This window comes from Colius striatus, chromosome 14 (genome assembly GCF_028858725.1).
Source record: "Colius striatus isolate bColStr4 chromosome 14, bColStr4.1.hap1, whole genome shotgun sequence".
NCBI classification, from domain to species: domain Eukaryota; kingdom Metazoa; phylum Chordata; class Aves; order Coliiformes; family Coliidae; genus Colius; species Colius striatus.
In genome coordinates, this window is record NC_084772.1 from 10,744,048 (window position 1) to 10,764,638 (window position 20,591).

Sequence of the window (20,591 nt, forward strand, 5' to 3'; positions counted from 1 at the left end):
GTGAGCGTCATCAAGCTGGTAATTTCATGATGGTGAATGTTGCATGATGGCTACAGAGTGGCCCTTGCTTCACAAGACATTGATAGAAAAGATGCAGAACACGGTAAAGCCATTAGCAGTGACTGGAGTAAAACAGCAGAGTGGAGACTAACAGGTTGGGCTTTATTAGGAAGACATTAAGTACTTGCTGCTGCTTTTGGGATGTGTTGAGGAATGGATAGTTCTCCAGGAATGTGAAATATGGAGGTTTCACCACTGTTGGGGCCTGGGCTATAATGAACGTTATGGAGTTAGACAAAGATGGAGAAAGTTAGCAGTTCATCTTTGAATTGCCTTGGGCAGCAGAAAAAGAAAAGAAAAGAATGCCTATGTGACAGCAAGCTTGAGCAGGGAAGAAACCAAAAGATAGACTGTAACAGAGGCAAGGTCAAAACAAGAAGATAGGATAGAGCATCCAATTAAGCATTGTGTGATGGCATGTATGTGACTAACAAATTGCAACATATGTAACTAAAAATAGTGTAAAGTTAAGTAAAATGTAAAGTAAGCATAACCATAGTCTAGTGTGGGAGAAACTAACTGAAGGCCAAATAGATGGGGTGATATTTTAACACAATAAGGTTGGTGTGTAAGTACAATAAGGTTGGTGTTTTGACACAATGAGGTTGGTGTCTAAGTTGTTACAAAAAAGAAACTTTGAGGCCTTATGCATAGCACGTGATCCTTAGTATTAACTAATTATCATGAATAGTAGCACGTATACAGCATTTGGAAAAAGTATATAAGTGATGATTATGTGGCAATAAATTTGGAGTCGATGCACATCATATTGGTGTCTGGTCACTCCCGTCTCGCATGATGAAGAAGAACCCCTGCACACCACGGCAGTACTTTTTCCTTGCTGTGTGCTCTGAAATTCAAGAAATTCTTTTAAACATTGTGATGCAGAAAGCAAAGTATAAGAACTGACTCTGTTCATCATTTTTTCCCTTCTTATCCTCAACTGCTTACTGCTAAGAATTTTGTTTCACTGAAACTGAGCCTGTGAATTCATACTTAATATAGTGCTATATGCTTTTGATTGTCTTCAAGAGGATCAGTCAGTACCACATGCACTTGACTAATTCCAAGTATTTGTATGCATTTGCGATAGTAGGCTACAGATTTAGTCTCGGGATGGATTTCATTGTGTCATTATCTGTAGGTTTTTGCAGCTAGATGTATTTTCTGTCTCTTACCATATACCTATTAATATATGGTATCATCATTCAGATAGTGGTTTGAAAATTTCCAAAATGTTTGACAGTATTTATGTTTTCCAAGATAGTCAATGGTTTAGTCCATCCCTTACAGGTCATGGCACAGTTGATCATTAGGATATTTTGGCTGAATTTCTGATGATGTTCATGAGGTAGAGGAGCGGTGACTGCTGTGCTGGTAACAGAAAGAGACACAGTCTAATTCCAGGACAAGACAGGTTTCAAAATCCAGTGCACATCATGTGACTGTATGTGTATAATTTAAAAGAAAAAGAAAAAAGAGAGAACTTCAGCACAGCCTGTCTCTCCAGTATATAAGTGAAGCAAATGAATACGGCCTTGAATACACTTTTTAATTTTTCAACACTGTATTTTGCCAACTTTAGTTCACTCTGTTGACTGTTCAGTCAGACCGTTTTTAAATTAAAAAGGAATACATGGTTGAATTATTTATTAAACAAAAGGTGCTTCCGTGCATGCAGACTACCTGGGTTTTGAATTTCTTTTACTGTTGGAGTTTGAAGAAAGTGCATTGTTAATAAGTTGAGATGGAACAATTCTCCTTCTTCTAAAATAAGTTTTCTTCTGTCTCTGAGGCAGATAGTGAGCTGACTTATGTCCGTCCAGTCACAGAAGAGTGCCCAATCTTCATTTGAATGTCTGATTTTGACATTCAAACGACTTTTTTCCTCAGTTTGGTAGACTGCATAGAGACAAAGTGTTATTAATTTCTGATAAGGTGCTTGAAAATAATTTAGTCCAGATTGTCTCCTAATTTTGTAGGTGCTCTTGATGGGTTAAAATATGTATTTCATTGTGAATTAATGTGGAAGATCTGTAAACAAGTGGAAGAAGGCTTCCAAGAACTTTGTACTGTGTTATCATGATCCTGTATGTCCCTTGAGGTTACCAGTTTGTCTTATAGGGGGGTGAGAAGTACTTTGTACAACTACCTTTGCTTTGCTCAGTCCTTATTACTGCTTCTGTGTTGATGAGACAGATTTGTGCATGGACAGTGTTTCTTGTCTTTTTGGAGGAACATGTGGCTTATGAGTTCCTGATCTCCTCTTGTCCCACTCCTCAGAGGAAAACAATCTCTAGCTTCTGGCTAGACCATCAGGACTTAAATCCCTTTGGCTGATGGTTGCAGGGAAAGCACGGCTAGGCTGGGAAGCTTTGAGATGCCTTCCATTAATCTGGGAGCTGTAGTCTCCATAGCTTGCTTTAAAATTAGTGGGCTGTTTTACTTGATATTGAAAGAGAAATTAACTCACTGAGTCTGAAAGATCATCTGTCTGAGAGGTTGATATTTCTTGTCACTGCTGTGGGACTTGATAACTGTCTCGTATTGTAGTGCTGTAAGAAATGTCATGTGCTGCAAAAGGCCAGCCATGGCAGCAAAGAGGCTTTAGAGGAAGGTTGACAAGACCTGCAGGACTCCAAAGAGCTCCCAGTCACACCAATGTGTGGGAGGGAGGTTGTGAGCCTGTCGCTTTCCTGTGGAAGTAAAGCAGTGAGCAGTAGCAAGTGGCTAGGCACACCCTGGCTTTGATAGCTACAGATGGAGACCTAAAAGATTGCAGGGCCACAGTCCAACACCAGCACATGTAAAATAAGGCTCAGGATTTAGATAACTCTGTTCCAGCATACTGACGTGCATGGCCACAGTCCAACTCCAACACATGCAAAATTAGTTTCAGGATCATTCCAGCATACTGAAGTCTATGCCTAAACCAGTTATTGCCACAAGCTCAGCTAAATCAGAGGACAGCATTCAAAATAGTATTTTTTCTCTTTCTCTTTTTTCTTTTTTTTTTTTACCATGATAGTTCAGATAAAAAAATGTGTATTTTCTTAGTAGAAAAGGGAAATTGGATTATGGCTGTATCAGCTCTACAGGCAGCGTTTCATAGTTTTATATTCCACAAATAGTGTGTTATAGTGTCAGTGTATTTTAAGGCTGTTTTACAAAATGTGGATACAGGTTGACCTCATAATGTAATTTTTGAGAAAAATCACTAGTATAAAAAATTAATTACCCATTCATATAATATTATGTTTAAAGACATCATTGTCTCAGTATACTCACAATATACTGTTAAACCAATGAGGAGAAAAAATAGTGAACAGTTAAACCATCTCTTCTCAAGAGTACAAGTAATGAATTTCATCAATATTTTTCCATTACAGCAAAACTCATGTAATTAACATGTTTATTTTACTTTTTGTATAAATGATTCAGCAATTCAAAGGTAGTCATAAGTATTTCTTGAAGTACAGCTTATTGTTTTGTGAAATGGGGAAAGAAGTTGGAAATTATACTGAAGTAGCATGTACTAAAGAAGTTAAATGGGAAAAAAATTATTTACGGAGATGTTTGTATTAGCTCAAAGTAGTCATTCAGTTTGAAGGCAGCACTGAAAGTAAAAAAAATTGAAAATATATATACTGGAAGAGTCTACACTATTATAGTCTGTCCAAATGTTGTAACACAGACCGTGACATTATTCCCTTTTTGGAGGCTCTGTCAGCACCACTGTAATCAGTAATCTGTAAATGGAATGACAATCTTTTAATTCTTTCTCATTTTGTTGAGGGGGAAATTATTAATTCACCTACCTGTATAGTTGTTTCTGTGTGACTGATTCTATTGTTGCGTTTTCTTTCTTATTGGTGTCCACAGAAAGACATTCTCATGACATTTTAAGTAGTTTACATTTTTCTTAACGAATTTTTGTAAAATCTAATGACCTGCTACTGGCACTTCTATACTGATTTTTCCACTGTGAGATAATAAAAATGAAAAGGATTTTTCTTAATCAATAGTATTCAAAAACTTCTCCAATGATACTTGATGCCCTGAGAGCTACTTATAACGTAGGTAAGTATGTGGTTCTGACTTGAAAAAAAAATTTGTTTGTTTTTAGGATTTGTTTAAGTCCAGAAACTCAAGGTGAAACTTGGCTAGTATGGTTATTAAATATTTCCATACAAGTACTCAAAAGATTTTAAAAGATACTACTGGATTTTGGAAACTATGTGGAGTTTGATGTTAATTTGTGCCTTTAAAAATGTCACAGACTCTGCATTATTAGGCACATGGGAAGAACCTAGAGAAAATGGGTTCAATGCCACTCCTTTCCACCCAGATTCTCCATCTTTCCTACAGTTTACTGACACTGTCTTGAATTTTCTTCATAGTATAGCCTGTACACTGTAGCAAGTGGTTCTGTTTGTCCCACATGTAGTCTAGCAACAAGATAGAGATGATAATGAGGTACACCTTGCCTATTTGGTTTATAGGTATGTAGAGATGCTAATGTGGAAGAAACAGGTTAAGTATGGAAAGAAGGTGGCAGCAATATATATTCATTCACAGAAGTCCAGTTAGTAGTTATTTTAGTTGATTAGCTAGCAACTTCATTTTCTCCCTCATGAAATTGCCTCCACAGATCCTCACTTCTGGAGCTTAATCAGCAGTAGCAATCCATCCCAGGAGTAGGAGATCAGGAGTACTTAATTAAAGAGGGACTGTAAGGCAACTCTCCCAAATTGGATATCTGATCTAGCCTTGGCATCAGGAGAGCAATGCTAGGTAAAAGTGTTTATCAAGCTCCATGTTGCCACTCTGCAAATCTCAGAGATGGGAATATGATGCAGACAGCCTGTAGAAGCTGCTATAACCTGAGTAGTATGGGCTTTAAGGCCATCTGGTACCTGAACACCTGCCTACAAATAACACATACAAATCCATACAAAAGATGGTCCAGTTGGATAGCTTTTCTGCTTAGATTCCCCACTGGAATTTTCTCCAAAAGCTGTAAACAATCTGTATGATGTGTAGAAAGACCTCGTCCTCTCTGATCAGTAATCAAGTGACCATTACAAATTTAGATGACAGGATCAAAGCTGACACAGGTGAGTGTAAGGATTTGGGAAAGAAAACTAGAGAGAGAAGCTTACCTGAGAATCACAGAGTGCTGTTGGCTTGAACATTTGATTAAAATTCAGACTACTCTCATCTGGTTTTGAAAAAAGGAGGAGAAAACCATGGCAAGTATGTGTTGTATGGAAGGTTTGGAAGCTTAACATTGCTATCAGAAACAAAAATGAAGACCAGAGTAAATTTTGAGGATAGATGACAAAGAACATTGGTAAAATACCAAGGAAAGTTCCATGAGTACATATTTAACCTCCACATTGCTGATGCAGAGAGTTAGTATCTGCTTTACCAGGGAAGATATATATTCTGTACAGAGAAGTACAATAAGGTGTCCTGGCAGCTCAGATGTGCCCTTCTGAAGAAAGCAAGCAGAAGCTCTTCACTGAGAGTAAGTAGAATTACATTCCAGAGAGCAGACACATCATTCTGATAAATGACAAAGTGCATCCTCTTCTAAAGCATCCACGCTTCCTGTGGAAAGATTATACAGGTCTAGTAGAATTTCATGAACCTCATCTGGCAAACTCGGTAATTTGAGATCTGAAGTGCTTTGATCTATACGATTGAATTAAGGAAGTGGGATTTCAAAGCCATGATTTTGGAATAGCAGAACAGAAAAGTCAGTGAAAGAGTTAGATGGTGGAAGAGTCTTGCATGCAAAGAGCTTTCAAAGGAGACAGCAGGCTTTGAAAAAATGAGCAAGAATGGTGTTAGAGGGAATGATGTGTTGTTGATCTGTGGTCATTTGCTGCAAGCTGAGCACTCATTAGATAGCTGGAGGTTCCAGGATCTAGTGGTGATACCATATTTTACCAAAGATAACACTCATGGCCATGCTCTGTGTATTTCTGATGTCTTTGGACTTCATTGAAGGACTGTGCACAGGTCTGACTGCATAAATTGCAACTTATACCTTCTAATGATACCATTTGTGCATATGTGTGTGATTTTAGAGTGGCCTTAACTGTTGGCCTTAAAATTCATAAGCACTGGAAGAGGATGAAAAAGTTTGATATGCCTGCATGTGGATTTTTTTTTTTAAATATCCTCAGCACTCTTTTCAGTTTCATTTTGATTCAATTTTATGAAAACTAGTATTTCAATAATATGCTAAGGTCCTGATTCAAATCTAAGTGTTGGAGTTTCATTGAATTCAGTAGGGCTGCAGAAGTACACGGTAGTGAGATTAAAGTTTTAAACTTACTTTCTTCTCTCGGTAGCTAAGAATATGTGTGATGGTTTGCAGGATAATGATATTTAACTGTAATCTTCTTGGGGCATGGACCATATTCTATTGATTTTCTACAACTGAACTCAGTATCGCTGATTGGTAAAATGATAAATACAGAAAATGAACTATTTTGTGTTTTATTAACAATTTGCATTTCATATAGTATTTCATTTTAAATAAGTATAAAATCATACACTCAAATGGTAAGATGTAATTGCTGATCATGTATCTCTTTGTTCCAGACAGTTTTATAAAAGTGTATGTATTATGTATGATGTGACCTTCAAATGTCATGAATGCGTTGTGCAATAAACTGTCAATATTTGTGGCTATAAGGTACTAGATGACTTTTACAATAATTGGAACAGCTTTATTAAAAGCTTGGATCACTCAGCTGGTTAAAGAGAAAGACACAGGCCAATGTTCATCTGTTTCTTTCTGCCAACTGTTAAATGAAAGATATTTTAAGGTCTTTAAGATTTCTTCTTTCTTTAAAATGAAATATACAGTTAAAAAGGTGTCCTGAAAAAAAATGTTAACTCCAAAATTTTTTTTTTCCAATATGCTTGATTTTCAGTCCATAATGAGCTCTGTGAGTTAATGTTGAGTAACTAACCTTATTTTTTAAGTACTATATCTGATTTTCTGTGTCTCTTGGTCACACATTTCATCAAACCAATCAGGCAGCTGAAATGATGTACTTAGCAACTACAACTGAATTTTGATTATTTCAAAAGGTTTTTAAGTTTTAGAACAGTCTGAAAAGTCAGGCAGCTAAGAACTCCAAAACAAAACCTTTGTAGGGAATTTGATTAAAATGAAAAAAAAAAAAAAGAGGATCAGAAATATTTTGTGATAAACAAAAAACTTAATTTTGTTTGTGTCTATTGCTGCCTCTTTGTGCTGCATATACAGCCTTTTGTGTGTTTCTCAAAATGTGTACCATAGTGAAAAGCATTAAGATGTAACCAACACCTGCATACATGCTGTATTGTCAGACAGAATGTTTTGCACCCATGACATGTAAAATCTACCAATCTTCAAGTGTGTCATGTGCTCTCTATGGGCTTATGGTGTGTGCTGCCCCCAAGTCACCACCCTTCCAGTTACTAAGAAATTGGTTATTGTATTCTGTATCTCTTGTGCTTGAAATAACACCTAGGTAGCTCTGCTGTAGCCCAAGGTATTGGCTATGACTGCCATTTGCTCACTTCTAAATGTTGCAAGTCTTACCTCATAAATAGTTACGGGCATTTTACTTCAGTTTAATGTACATTGTATTTTAAATTTAGACCCACTAATGCACTAATCAGTAGCAGAAGCAAGGCAGTTTGTGCCTTTTGCTTGCCTGTGTGGTTCGGAGGACTAAGTGGGAAGTCTGATGTCAGAGGCAGTATCTTTTTATTTACCAGTGGAACCTTTGGTATAATCTTTATTTCTACTAGTACAAACAATGTGAATGCTACTTTCTCACTAGTAGGCCTCCTTCCCAATTCTCTTCTAAAATAGCTCTCAGTTTAAACAAAGTCTCTGCCAATCCATATTAATGCCTAACAGTTTAAGATTCCCATATATGGTCATTATAAAACCTAAATCCTTGATGAAACAATAGACACAGCAAGTTGTTTCTGACCTAATACATTAGTAACTCTTTCCAGAGGCCTAAAATATAACTGTAATATTTAGTAATATTAGACTCTTTCATTTTAAGCCATAAGCTTTACTAGCAAAAAAGTGTCGTGACATCTGATAATAGGCTTCTAATTTCAAATCATGAGCACTGGGCCAAATTTTCTTCTCATTTACATTGAAGCATACCAATTGAAGCTCCTTCAGGTATCTAGATAAATATGGTTAATTATGTCCCTAATTATATTAATATTTTCCACTATTTTCAGTATTGTTAAAACTTTCCCTAAGGGAAGGCAAGAGAGGTAAAGCATCTTTTCCCAGAAAGTTTTTGTATCATATACTGCTTCCTAGGGAATGAAATGATTGAGTCCATTGCATAAAAGGTGCTGGCAGTGACAGGATTAGCACACTGAATAACTTCCAACTCCCTTCATGACATTAGATGCAGGATATAATTTTTCCTGACATAAAATGAGCTAATATGGGTGGTTTATAGGTCATCAAAAAGTAACCATGGTCGCTACCATGTCTCATTGCACCATGTTTCATTAACATAGGCAATTCCAAAGAACTACAAATATTCTGAATTTCAGAAAGGTATCCTGGATTATGTGCAACTTTAAAGGCTCCTGGCCACATTTCAAAGGATCTTTTAATAATTTCTGAAAAATGGGCAAGTGCAAATACATACTTGTAAGTGTGACTAGGTATTTGGTGAGTTGATTACTTTTTCTAAGTGATTGCCTGTTTTTGGCTAATTTGGTAATCCTTGTTGTTGGCAAATTCCAACTGACTTCATTGATAACGTAGCCTGCATGAGGACTGCAACTGAGCTCCTTTGAACATGAAAGTACCACTTTACGAATCCCTACACTTTCAAATCCATGCAGCAAACAGGTAAAATTTGTGGGATGTGTATGTAGATGCTCCTTTGAAAACTTGACTGCTGCATGACTGGAGTCAGAGCTGCTACCTAACCAACGGAAAACAAGTTTGTTTTTTCAAAAGCAATCAATCCTTTTCTAATGACATTTATGGACTCATCCCAGACAGGCAGATCAGTCATACAGAACATATAGAAATTTCAAACAATTATTATTGTTTTGATCTTTATATGACCGGCTAGAGAGCTTCTGCTTTGAGTACACAGATTCACTGTCCACCTATTTCTCTTTTTTAGAAATGTCTACTGAAGCTGGCATTGTGCCTCTGGAGCATTCCTAGCCATGTGTTGGGGGCACTGCCAGCCATGGCTCGTTTCTGGGTAGATGATTTCTGTTCCCTAGTAAGATACCTACTGTAAAAAAACCTCATTGGTGTGTTTCTCACTTTCTTTTAACCTGCTTCTGTAAAAGTGCTCCTCAGAACTGTTTATTTGGATTATCTAGCTCTGCGGAAGTTTCCTTTCTGGGTACTGTGGGCATGTGAAAGTAACCTCCAGCACTACATGGGTCATCCCCAGGCTAGGCAAGGAATGCTGGCTTTTTGGCCCTCCTCTCCTGACAAGTGAGTGTCTGAATGAGGAAGGGCTAGTCCTTCAAATACCGATTGTATGGGTTGCTTAATTTTAATTTCAGTCTGTGTGGCAAGTAGATTTGCTCACATTTTGGCCAAATTAGCTCTTTGGATGTGGGACTAATTGCCACATTCTGGTATGGATGTTAAAGTGAACATTCTTTCCTTGCGTTCATCCCCTGAGAACACATGCACAGTCAGTTATTTACTTTAGGTGAGGCATGTTATGGGAGAGATGTCCCTGTCATACCACTTCATAAGCTCCTTCCTGGCTGAATTCCCCTGTCTCCTGAGCCACAGAGCAGTATGTGCCTGCCCAGCAGGTACAGCACACATAGCAGCTGGACGTCTCATAGCTGTTGCCTCCTTCTTATACTGACACAAAACCCAGTTTCATATGTAGAACTGAAGTTGCTTTTTGCACTTCCGTCCATGATTTTTGCTATCAACAGATGCTAAGTGAAAGGAAAGCTCAGTGAAAGTAAGCTCAGAGACAAGGCAGAGAAGCCTTACACCTAGTATGTACATCTGTACAGTATTATATACTCTGTTCCGTTGTTTCCTGCACTCGAATCTGGAATGGTAGGGATGGGCAGGAAGACATTCAGGACGTAGACCTGCCTGTAATGGAAGCAGATGGTAAAAAAACCAGCCTAATCTCAAGTGCATTGAGTGCACATCATGTAGACCACATAACTCACTGAACCACAATGTCTGTAAGATAAGTAACTATTCTCTTTCTTTCCTGATCTTTAATCCTCAGAACTGGGAAGCACAAAAACCATGGCTCAAATCTTGAGTAAATCATAAATTAATTTGCTAGGGCAAATCCTAGTTCTGCAGGTCTGTAAAACATGACTACAGTTTTGCACAATTTAACAGAACTGAGAGTTTCTACTTACTCAGGAGATCTCAACAGCAGGAGAAAGAGAATATCAGAGGTGTAGAATACGTTATTATTGGTAGAGCTGAAGATTTTTGGTTCTCTGTGTGCACTATTGGCATCGTCTATATGCATCAGTTTGCTTAACTTTTTCCTTGCTCATCTTTTTGTCACTTTTTCCCTCTTCAGTTTCCATAGATTGCTTTATTAGACTCAGTGTAAAAAAACCTTTGTAGCAGAGTCACTGAGGACTTAAATGCATTTTAAAGCTAAATGCATTTTAAATTTAAACACATTTTAAACTTAAGATCCTTGTCCAATAGGTGCGATTTGCCAGAATGGGGCCCTAGTAAGATGTTAGGGTAGTGTTTGATGGGAAGAGTTGGCAGCCTTGAACATATCTTTTCATTGTTTGAAATAAAAGCACTTAGATGTAAAGCTGCTCATTCAGGTAGCGATGGCCTCCAGCGCTTCGGTGGGCTTTGTAGGCAGAGGAATTCAAAAGAAAACCCCTCAGCCCAGCTTTAAAGTCTTAGGAATGCTTTCACTGTGGGAAGAAAAATTCTTCAAGGTAAGGCCCCTGTTGGAGCAAAGCCTTTGGAGCTATCTACTGTATGTCTACTTAAATCTAAAAGAAAACTCTTCAGACCACCCACATCTTTCTTTGCTTCATTGTTGTTTTCAGTTTGCTTTTTCAGAGGGATTAGTGGTAGAGTAAACTCCATCGTCTCGCTGCCTTGAAAAAATTCAATTTTGTGTAAAGTGAAAATTAGACTCTTAAATCTGCAAAGCGAGCTGTTTATCTTACAAATTTATTCTTTTTTATTGGGCCACACATATTCTAGATAGAAAGATAAAAGGCAAATGGATAACAGGCTATCATTTAGAGTGACACATAGCAAAACATAACTAGTAGACTTATTCAGTAAATTCATCCTGAGTGGCTTGTTAGCTTTATCTATATATTTATCTATAATGCTCACATAGCGTTTATTGAAAACCAAAATAAAATCCTGCACTTCATCATCATGCATTCTTGATTTTGCACGTTAGAAAAATTTTTTTGCACCTAGAAATTATTTTTTTTTCCCAAAGCAGCTTAAGACATGACAATACACAACTTTCAGGGAGAAAAAAAAAAAAGAAAAATCTAAACTGTTTAGGGAGATTGGAATTATAGACTAGTACCTATATGTGTTTTCCTGGACTCCTAAAGACAAAATAAACTCTTGCAACATGTCACTTTAAATACTTGCAAATAACTCAAAATGACACTTACTGGCTTTCTAACTTAAATATTGTGCTTTAACTCTGCAGTCTAAGAACAATCATAAAATGTTAAACAAGAATGTGATGTGAAAGCTGTCAGATTTTGTCTTTTGAAAACTAGCAATAACTTGATAACATACATGACTAAGATAAGCTTTATTTTATTGCATTTTATGTTACTTTATTTTTCAATCACTCTGTTATCCCCTTCTTTCAACTTTAAGTGAAATTGTTTAGAGGGACCATTTTATAATAAATAATGAAATGCCTGTTAATGTTATCTTTTGCAGAAATGGGGTATATGGGTCTCTGCTACTGTGAATCGTTTTTATTAGAGCTAAATGCTTTAAGTCTTTCCTATGTCCCATCACTTTAAAAGCAATGCTGTGTAAACCACACTATGTTTCCTGATGACTTTAGTTACATATCAAATGGGTAAAGACAGAGTGCATGCAGATTTTATCTATATGATCCCCACCTCAAAATAACCCAGATGAGCTCAGCTTTGCATAAGCAAGTGGCAATGTGTCCATGTGTATTGCACCTCTGTGACATGCCAGTAGCACTCATCCAGTTCAGAATTTCAACATTTGCACATAGTGATTTCTGTCCAAATTGTGAATTCATACGTATATGTGATATTACTTGACCATGTAAGCACAAGATGATAGATGAGTCTTGTGTGGTTTGAATAATGATTTCTATAAATGCCTGATGTTTTTGTAATTTTTATGTCAGTCTTTCCTAAGATATGTTGTCCATAGCCTGCTTGGATAATAGCTTATTCAAGATGACTGAATATCTTCTGAATATATTCTTTATATCAGGAGTCCTGGAGTCTCACCCATTGTATTACAATGCAAAAAATAAGTGTAGCTGTGAACACTGAAGGAGAAAACTCAAAACCTGTGGGTGAGAGGGAGAATTCCCTTACCTGACCAAGCTCTCCCATGATATTAGGTCACTCACTAGGTTGTGTGCATTGCAGAAGTTGCTGATTAGCTTTGTGTGTAGACATCGCCACTGCTGTTGGACCACCCCCCCAAATCACTGCAGTTCTGTTGTTTTGGGAGTTGGATGCAAACTTTGTTTCTAAAAAAGCATACAGATTTTCACGATGTTTATAAATTAAATAGATTCAACAAAACAACAGTCTAAAACTTTTTTTTTTTAAATTAATAGGAACTAAGCAAAAGAAGAAATCAAACCAGCTGCTGACACAGCTGTTTCTTTTCTTGTATAATTCAGTTCAATATAAAGGTACCATATGCTGCTTAAAATGATGATAGGAAAGATGAAATAATTTAAGACAATAACAAGAAAATACATGAATTGTCAGCATTCTGTCAGATTTAAAGAATGAAATAGACAGGTGTAGTATTGACATGTTTAACTTTGTGTTGCGTTAGAGGTTTTAGTGGGAACAAATTCTGACATGTGCTGAAGTGATGTGAGAACATTTCTGTGTTGCAGACATTGGAGAAGAAGCTGGGAGATCTGTAGGAGTCCAGCAGCCAGCTTTACTGAGAGACAGGAGCCTTGGTTCTGCCATGAAAGACTGCCCATATTGTGGAAAAACTTTCAGAACATCACATCACTTAAAGGTCCACTTGAGAATACATACAGGTGAGAGGAACAAGTGAGAGAAACACTGTCGACACATGCTCTGTGCGTGTGTGGGGGGGGGAGGGGGGGGTGTTAACATAATATGTGGCTAGGAACCTTAATTCCCCATGTAGATTTGGACTCATTAGTTGGAGAAAGTCTTTTGAGAAAGATATATGACAGTGTTGAATAAAAGCACAAGGAATATGTTGTTGGATAAAGACCACTTTAATAGAATCATCTTTTCGCTGTTGAAGTTATTCTGTCTCCTTCCCTCTTTCCTTCAATTACCCTTGTCCTTCAATAGGCATAAGCCTATTGGTTTCAGACTTACTTATACTAACTGCTTCAAAGGCCTTCCTTGCATCTGCTTAGGGATTCTGTATGTTTTTCTCAGAGTTACTATTTTTGTTCCATTTGGCATGCTCATTTTTAACCTCTCACTGTTCATTTGACTACATCAGCTTCATGGATCTGCATTAGTACTTCTAAATAGTAAACTTTACTATGTTTTGCACCATGGTAAAATGTATCAAGTTTTATTTTAGTAACAATCACAAGATTGTCTGGATTCTCACTTTATTTTGTCGTATCACTCACTGGGTGGACTGCCCTCAATACCAGTAAACTGTAACCATGCCATTTAAATGAAAATACCTAGTTTGCTTGAATGTATATATGTGCGTGTTAAGGTTGTCATGTAGAGACACAGGATATGTTTAAGAAGACTTACTCTAGCCATAAAGAATATGTGACATACAGTGTTGATATCATCAGGTCCTGATGGCATCACTAGAAATTCTGTATATGGTCAGTATGATATTGTTTTCTTCCAAGGCTTCAGGAAACTGCAAAACTGGAGATTTAAGATATATCTCTCTGGAAATAGATGTAGTGGGCACTGTAATTGTGAAGTCACTTTATTTTTAAGACCAATTTAAATGAATGTCAAAATTTTACTACTACTTTTCTAATTGATAGGTAAAATAAATAGCATGAGGAAATGCTTTCCAGTTGTACCTACTACTTGAAAAACTTCATTTTTCATTTGTATTTCACCGAGGTACCAAATAAGCAGTATTTTCCTCCCTTCCCAAAATTGTTTCTCCTATGTGCTTGCACAGCTGTAATACTTGCTATTGGGTTTTCAAATGTAGAGTCTGATTTTGAAAAATTGAAGAAGACGACTGAAAATCATTTGAAGAAAAAAAAATTCACTGTTGAAATGGGACAATCTTCTTTCTTGGGATTGTGGAGTAGGAGTACACCACACTGGTTTGCTCTGAGCTTTAAAATTTGGCATCTCAATATAGTTTTGACCGATTGGATTGCAAATTACTTAGGGCAAGAATATTCTTTACTGTGTGTCAGACTTTGTAAAAAAAAATAAAAAAGGAGGGGAGAAGAAACAGAGGAAAAGCCCTGGTTTTGTGCTCAGTAATATAAAAGTAAATAAATTATAGTTATTTATTAGAAAATGACCTTGTAGGTCTCAGGTTTAAACAGGCATTTTCACTTTTGGAGAAGCAAAGAAAAATTCTTTACAAGTACCTGAGAATACATGTCTTCTTTCTGCTTTATTATATAATGGTGATTTTGTTCTTGTTTTAAAGATGGCAATGATTATGTATTTGGTATTTGTGACTTAGAACTAATGGAAAGTACATTAATTGCAATGGAAATATTCCATAAAACTTGCATATGAAAACTGACCAAATAAAATTAAAACAAGAAAAAATGAACCACATATAAAATAAGAAAAAAAGGAAAACATGATACCGACTATTGAAACAACATTGGCAATATATTTACTAATCATTATAATTTTAAAATAGATAAAGATCAATTTCCTTTAGGTTGAGAACAAAGTATTTGTAAATAATGAGAGGAGTAGGTTTAAATGGAGCAATGTTATACATGTTGGGAATAATCATAATAAATATTATAAAAATGTAAATACTAGAGTTATTAAAGAAAAATTAAGTTACTTTGCAGTAAATTGAAATGATGTAATAGATACCAGTTATTAAACAAATATTGGTTAGCTCATACTTATCAGGGACAGTTTCCTGATTTTTATGTCACACTCTGTCTTTATTATATGCCTGGATCATATAACTGACTGATAAAAAACACTTTACTGTGTTTCTCCACTACATTAACTCAATTACTGTTCTTGTTCTCACAGCACCTGTTTGTTAGCAATGAGCTCAAGCAGTTCAGCAGAAGTCAGGTTCCTTTGAACATCTGTGTGTTTGGAGGCACACGAGTAGGTTAGTTTGGTATGCATGCCAAGACGAGACCCAAAGTCTGGTCCAGCCAGGAGGTGCTTCTATGGCAATTGTCCCAAAAAAGCTGGAGAAGCTGTTTAATTCTCCACAGGAGGAGGAAGCTGTGCTCTGTTTTAGGAGAGTTAGCTAGTGGTTTGAATTGCTGCTTTTTTCTGTTGAGTATTTCATGGTTGCAACCTTCTCCACCCTGTCATGGTTCCTGTGTAGTTTGCTATCATACAATAAGCTTCTGAAGAAAAAAAAAAAAATGAGGTTTTATTTAGCACGCTCAGTTTAGTCCCAACACACAACTGTAGAGGATTTTTCTTCTTATCTAATTCAGTGATATTCAGCCAGGAAGAGCTTTAAGGGGAAGATAGTAAGATATGATTTCTGATTGTTCCCATATAATAAGAAGAAAAGGACGTAATTATATGAAATCAGTTTCTCCTCTTTCTTGCTCTAAAAACAGTTGAAGGACGAGACGGTTCTTTAGTATGACTGTGAGAGAAGTGAGGAAGGACTCTCAGGGCAAAATGCTTCAGGACCTCAGGGCTTAAAGAAGACAGACAGCTCTTATATAGCTCTTCTAGATGAGTTCTTTATGTTGATCAGTTACTAAAGATGCACTTTATGGTACTTTCATGCCTAGGCCTTTGGACTGCACAGAAACAATGAAGTGTAAAAAAATGACATTTATTAAGTTCTTTCTTTGACAAGCAACACATTATGCAGTGGCTGGTGTCAGATTAGCTCTAGCACTTCTTTGCAAATTGCTTCAGCTTTCAGAAGCTACTGCAGATGTAGACCAGCTTTGGTTTTTGTGGTTTTTAGGTGCTCAGGTATCTTCTGTGCTGTAGTTAAATCCCTTGAGTAATGAAAAAACCCTAATGTGCATGAGTGGAGTAGAACCCTGAAGAAGGTTTGGGTTGTGCTAAATGGAGAAACCTAGAAAAGAGAAGGATATGAAAAAAAAAATTGTGAGGGCTGCATGCATTGACTGAGAGAGTATGTGAGGATGTGCATGACATGCATCTCACACGTACTAGATGTATTATCTACATTTACAGTGTTACTGCATTTTCCCTTGGAAATGTGACTAGCCAATTTTAAAACTTGCTTCAATGAACTGATGAAATACAGTAAAAATGGTGCTGTTTTAAATGAATTCAATTCACATTTCCTTCCTAAAAAAAGACTGCCTGTTGCCATTCTCTGAAAGCGCTTGTAGTGGGATGAGCAATATGAATAATTAAGGAAAATGGGTATGTGTGCTCCAAGAAGAGACAATTTTGGTATTGAACATCCTTTATTCTTACATTTCTAAGATGAACTAAAAGGACTTTCATTTCTCTAGATTTCTCCAGATTTCCCATCCTTAACATTGTACAGCATGCCTTTTCTCCTGTCTTAATGACATCCCAAACTTTTGTTGAAAATAATTGATTGAATTTAAATTTCCTTAAAAGTTTAAGAGGTAATGTTACAGTATAAATTTCCTACCAAACACTAAGTAGGGAAATATCCATTAGTGAAATTAACTACAGTTTCTAGGTAGCTAACAATGTGCAGTATACAGTAGGGCATGGCTAATGAACACTGCAGTGGGTGATATTTCATTATACAAATTAATGCTCACATTTTAATGGGAAAGTCACATAATGAATCTCAGCTTCAGTGACAGCAATTAGAGACACAGATTGTCCCCTTCTGGACAAGGCACTGTTTAGCAATAAGCAGCTGTGTAAAAAGTCTTCAGGTTTACAACATATATATATGCTTTGGGGGAATTAGTGTACAGTTTATATTAATGTACTGAATCTTCTCTGCAAAGCAACAAGCATATTTATCTCTCTGCGTTTTAACTAAGTAAAGACACGTAAAAAAGACTAAATAAATATTGCAGATGAGATATAAATAAAACAAAATATTCAATTATAAAACTTTAGAAAAATTAAAATATTTTATTGTAATGCCTAGTGCACAATTGAGAAATCTTTAATAAACTGAGTCAAAAGCATCAAAAGTCTGTCCTTTACAGGGTAGGGAGAGTTTCATCATGTATAATAGAGAAAAATCACTAGTAAAGGAAAGTAGTAAAGATAAGAAGTTAACTAGTATTTCTGACAAACAGATTAATTGTGTGGTGAAACATGTGCAGGATCCAAAAATAATCCTACAGAACCTTTGATATTCCATTTGGTCTAAAAAGTGTGAAGTGAATGATTAGAATGATAAAAGAAATTACCATGTAAGAATAGGCATAATAATGAACTAATTAAACCATACAGCAATTCATTTCTAAAATATCTGCTGCACAATGGATAAAATAGGTTATCAATAACTGTTTCAATGGTAAAATAAAAAATGCTGGAAAATGTTTTCAATATTTCCATTAAGCAGTATTCTCTGGAATTATAAGATGTTTTACTTCATTTGCTTTGCATAAAAGAAAGCTGTAGCATGTTTAGAAATGTATAGGATTAAATTGCAACTCACATTGTCATTGAGTGACTGTCAAAACCACGCTACTGGGTGCCAGAGGATTATGTGTTGGGGTTCTTGTTCTGATGCACAGCCCTCAATGTGTTGACTCCACAAACCAGCTCCTTGAGTAATTCCATTTTAAAAGGAGGGAAGACATTCAGTGGGGAAGGGAAGCATGGGATACAGTACAGATTTATGAGAAGCTGCATGCTTAAATAGATTTTTAAGAAGTACTGAGGTTGGATAAGGGAAACGAAAAGTAACTAAAAATATGTATTTGACCATTAGGGTTATGGAGAACAGAGTAAAATTCTGTAGATCTGGTGGGTGTAACAATTGGTATCGTACTAATACTGGACAAGAATGGATAAAAATGGTCAACTGTGTTCTGGCAAACTAAATACTCTTTTGTTCTCAGAAAGAAGCCTGATGTTTTTTATAAGTATTTTTCAACAATACGGTTCTGCCATTAAGTGATGAGACTGTTATGCTGTAGCCTACTACATTTTACTGGTTTTTAAGAATGAATGCAACTGGGTAAGCAGTGATAAAGTCTTAAACAGAAGAGCTCTCCAAATTGTTAAAGTTCATTTAAAAAAACAGATCTTGGACCATGGAGCAAGTTCCAGAGCATTCAGTAGTAAAAAAGCTCACTCTGCTTCTAGAAAGAAAGACTATTAAGACCTTGAAGTTATAAATGGACTACTATGACATAAAGTTTGGGTAAAACTAAGGAATGTATTTGTTAACTAATTAAGAACTGGTAGCAGAGTTAATTCAGTTTTATTTTATAAAAGTAAATTTTATCAAGTTTCTCACTTTCTTTCAAGGCTTGTGAAACTAGCTTGCTCAATGTGACGATCCACCTCTCTCCCCCCCGAAAAAAACAGTATAGAGAGATGAAGTGGCAGTGATCCATCTATTTGGTATTTCATCATTATTTGGAAGAGTATATAAAATCACTGTTGATAAAATTTACCAATGGCACAAAAATGGTAAGATGCTAAAAATCATGGGGAGGCACTGATTAGTCACTTAGTCAAGTGGGCTCTTTTCAACAATATGAATTTTAAATCAGCAAAATGTAAAGGAACAACTACTAGAGGCATTGATGAAATGGGCCTGGGATTATGGCAGAAAGGCAACAGAATATGAGCTGTTAGTTGATTACTATAGCAATAGATGCAAACAGTCTTGAACTCTATAAGATTAATATCAAGTTGAAATTTCATCAAAACCTTAGTGAGTACCCATAATTTAAAAGGACATTGAAAAATTGGGAAGGATGTTCTACTCAAGAGCAAGAGAAGGTCAAGAGTTGCCTGTTTTTTACCATCTCCAAGTACCTTCCTTAGCTGTTTAATCTAGCAGGGAGAAGCGTAGCAATGTTCTGTAGGAGGAGGCAGACCCTAGAAAAATTCAAGCTAGAAATGAGGCACACAAATTGAGTAGTAAACGTACTTATCCAGTCAAACAGTTTACCTAAGGACATGTTGTATTCTTCTTCATTGCTGTGGTTGAAACATAATAGGTTTGAAGTAAAACAAGTAAGGTTTTTTTCAAATTGTAGTTATGATTTGTTGCTGGAATTATCATGTGAGGGTGCCCTGTGTTGTGCAGCAGACCAGGGTAGATGATCATACTTGTCCCTTCTGGCCTTAAAATCTGTAAATCTATTAATAATCTAGCCCCTATCTGATAATTCCTTTGACTAGTATGATCAGATTGCATTCTGAGCAGGTGATAGCTGGCATAGATTATACATCTGTGCTGTTTATAGAATTTACTATACAAATAGACCTGTTTCTACTGGGCAACATGTCTGTTTCCAGTTACCTACTAAACTCCTGTGCAGATTTTACAAGCAGCATTGGATTTTTATTCTTTTCCTGTATCCTGATATAAAACAGTTATTGTGAGCTGTCTTGTGTCTTGTAAACCAGAGCGATAGATGGATAAGAACTGTGAGTATTAAGTTATTCTCTATAAGATTTTTTTTTTTTTTACACTTTTGCACACTGGAATATTCTCTCTTTCTACTTCATTGTGAAAAGGTTTGCAGGGATGCAAAAAGAGCTTGCAGGGCCAGAGATTAGAAAGATCAGGATGGCTGTTGCCTTTTTGAACAATGAAAAATTACTCCTGGATATGAAATGCAGAAACTTATTTTGAAAAAGTCATGTTCCCTCACTCCTACATGGCAACATTAATTTATGTGAACTGATATTAAGTGATAAATAACTCATCCAGACGCTGCTCTTGGCAGTATTACCAGGGTAGTCATTATACTAGGATGAATTCTGTGTTACCTTTCCTCAAAGTATGAGATACAAACAGGTAGTCTTGAAATAAGAATCCTCGCCTACCTCTCTTGTCTCCTGTAGCATTCTTTGGACATTACTGCAGTTGCTGATAGATACCTGGAAATTAGGGGTTCATTGGGTTTTCCATTGAAATTGGCTTGGTCTTTTGGTTATTTTGGTTGAAGTTAGGCTGG

The 20,591-nt window shown here is 36.3% G+C and overlaps 1 protein-coding gene across 1 annotated transcript in view; it reads left to right on the forward strand.

Moving 5' to 3' along the window:
- ZNF536 (zinc finger protein 536) overlaps positions 1-20,591 on the forward strand; it is a 182,776-nt gene that overhangs the window by 35,124 nt on the left and 127,061 nt on the right. Inside the window, exon 2 of the mRNA XM_062007709.1 lies at positions 13,206-13,358. Within this exon, the coding sequence (XP_061863693.1) occupies positions 13,206-13,358 (153 nt within the window). The remainder of the gene's footprint in view (positions 1-13,205; positions 13,359-20,591) is intronic.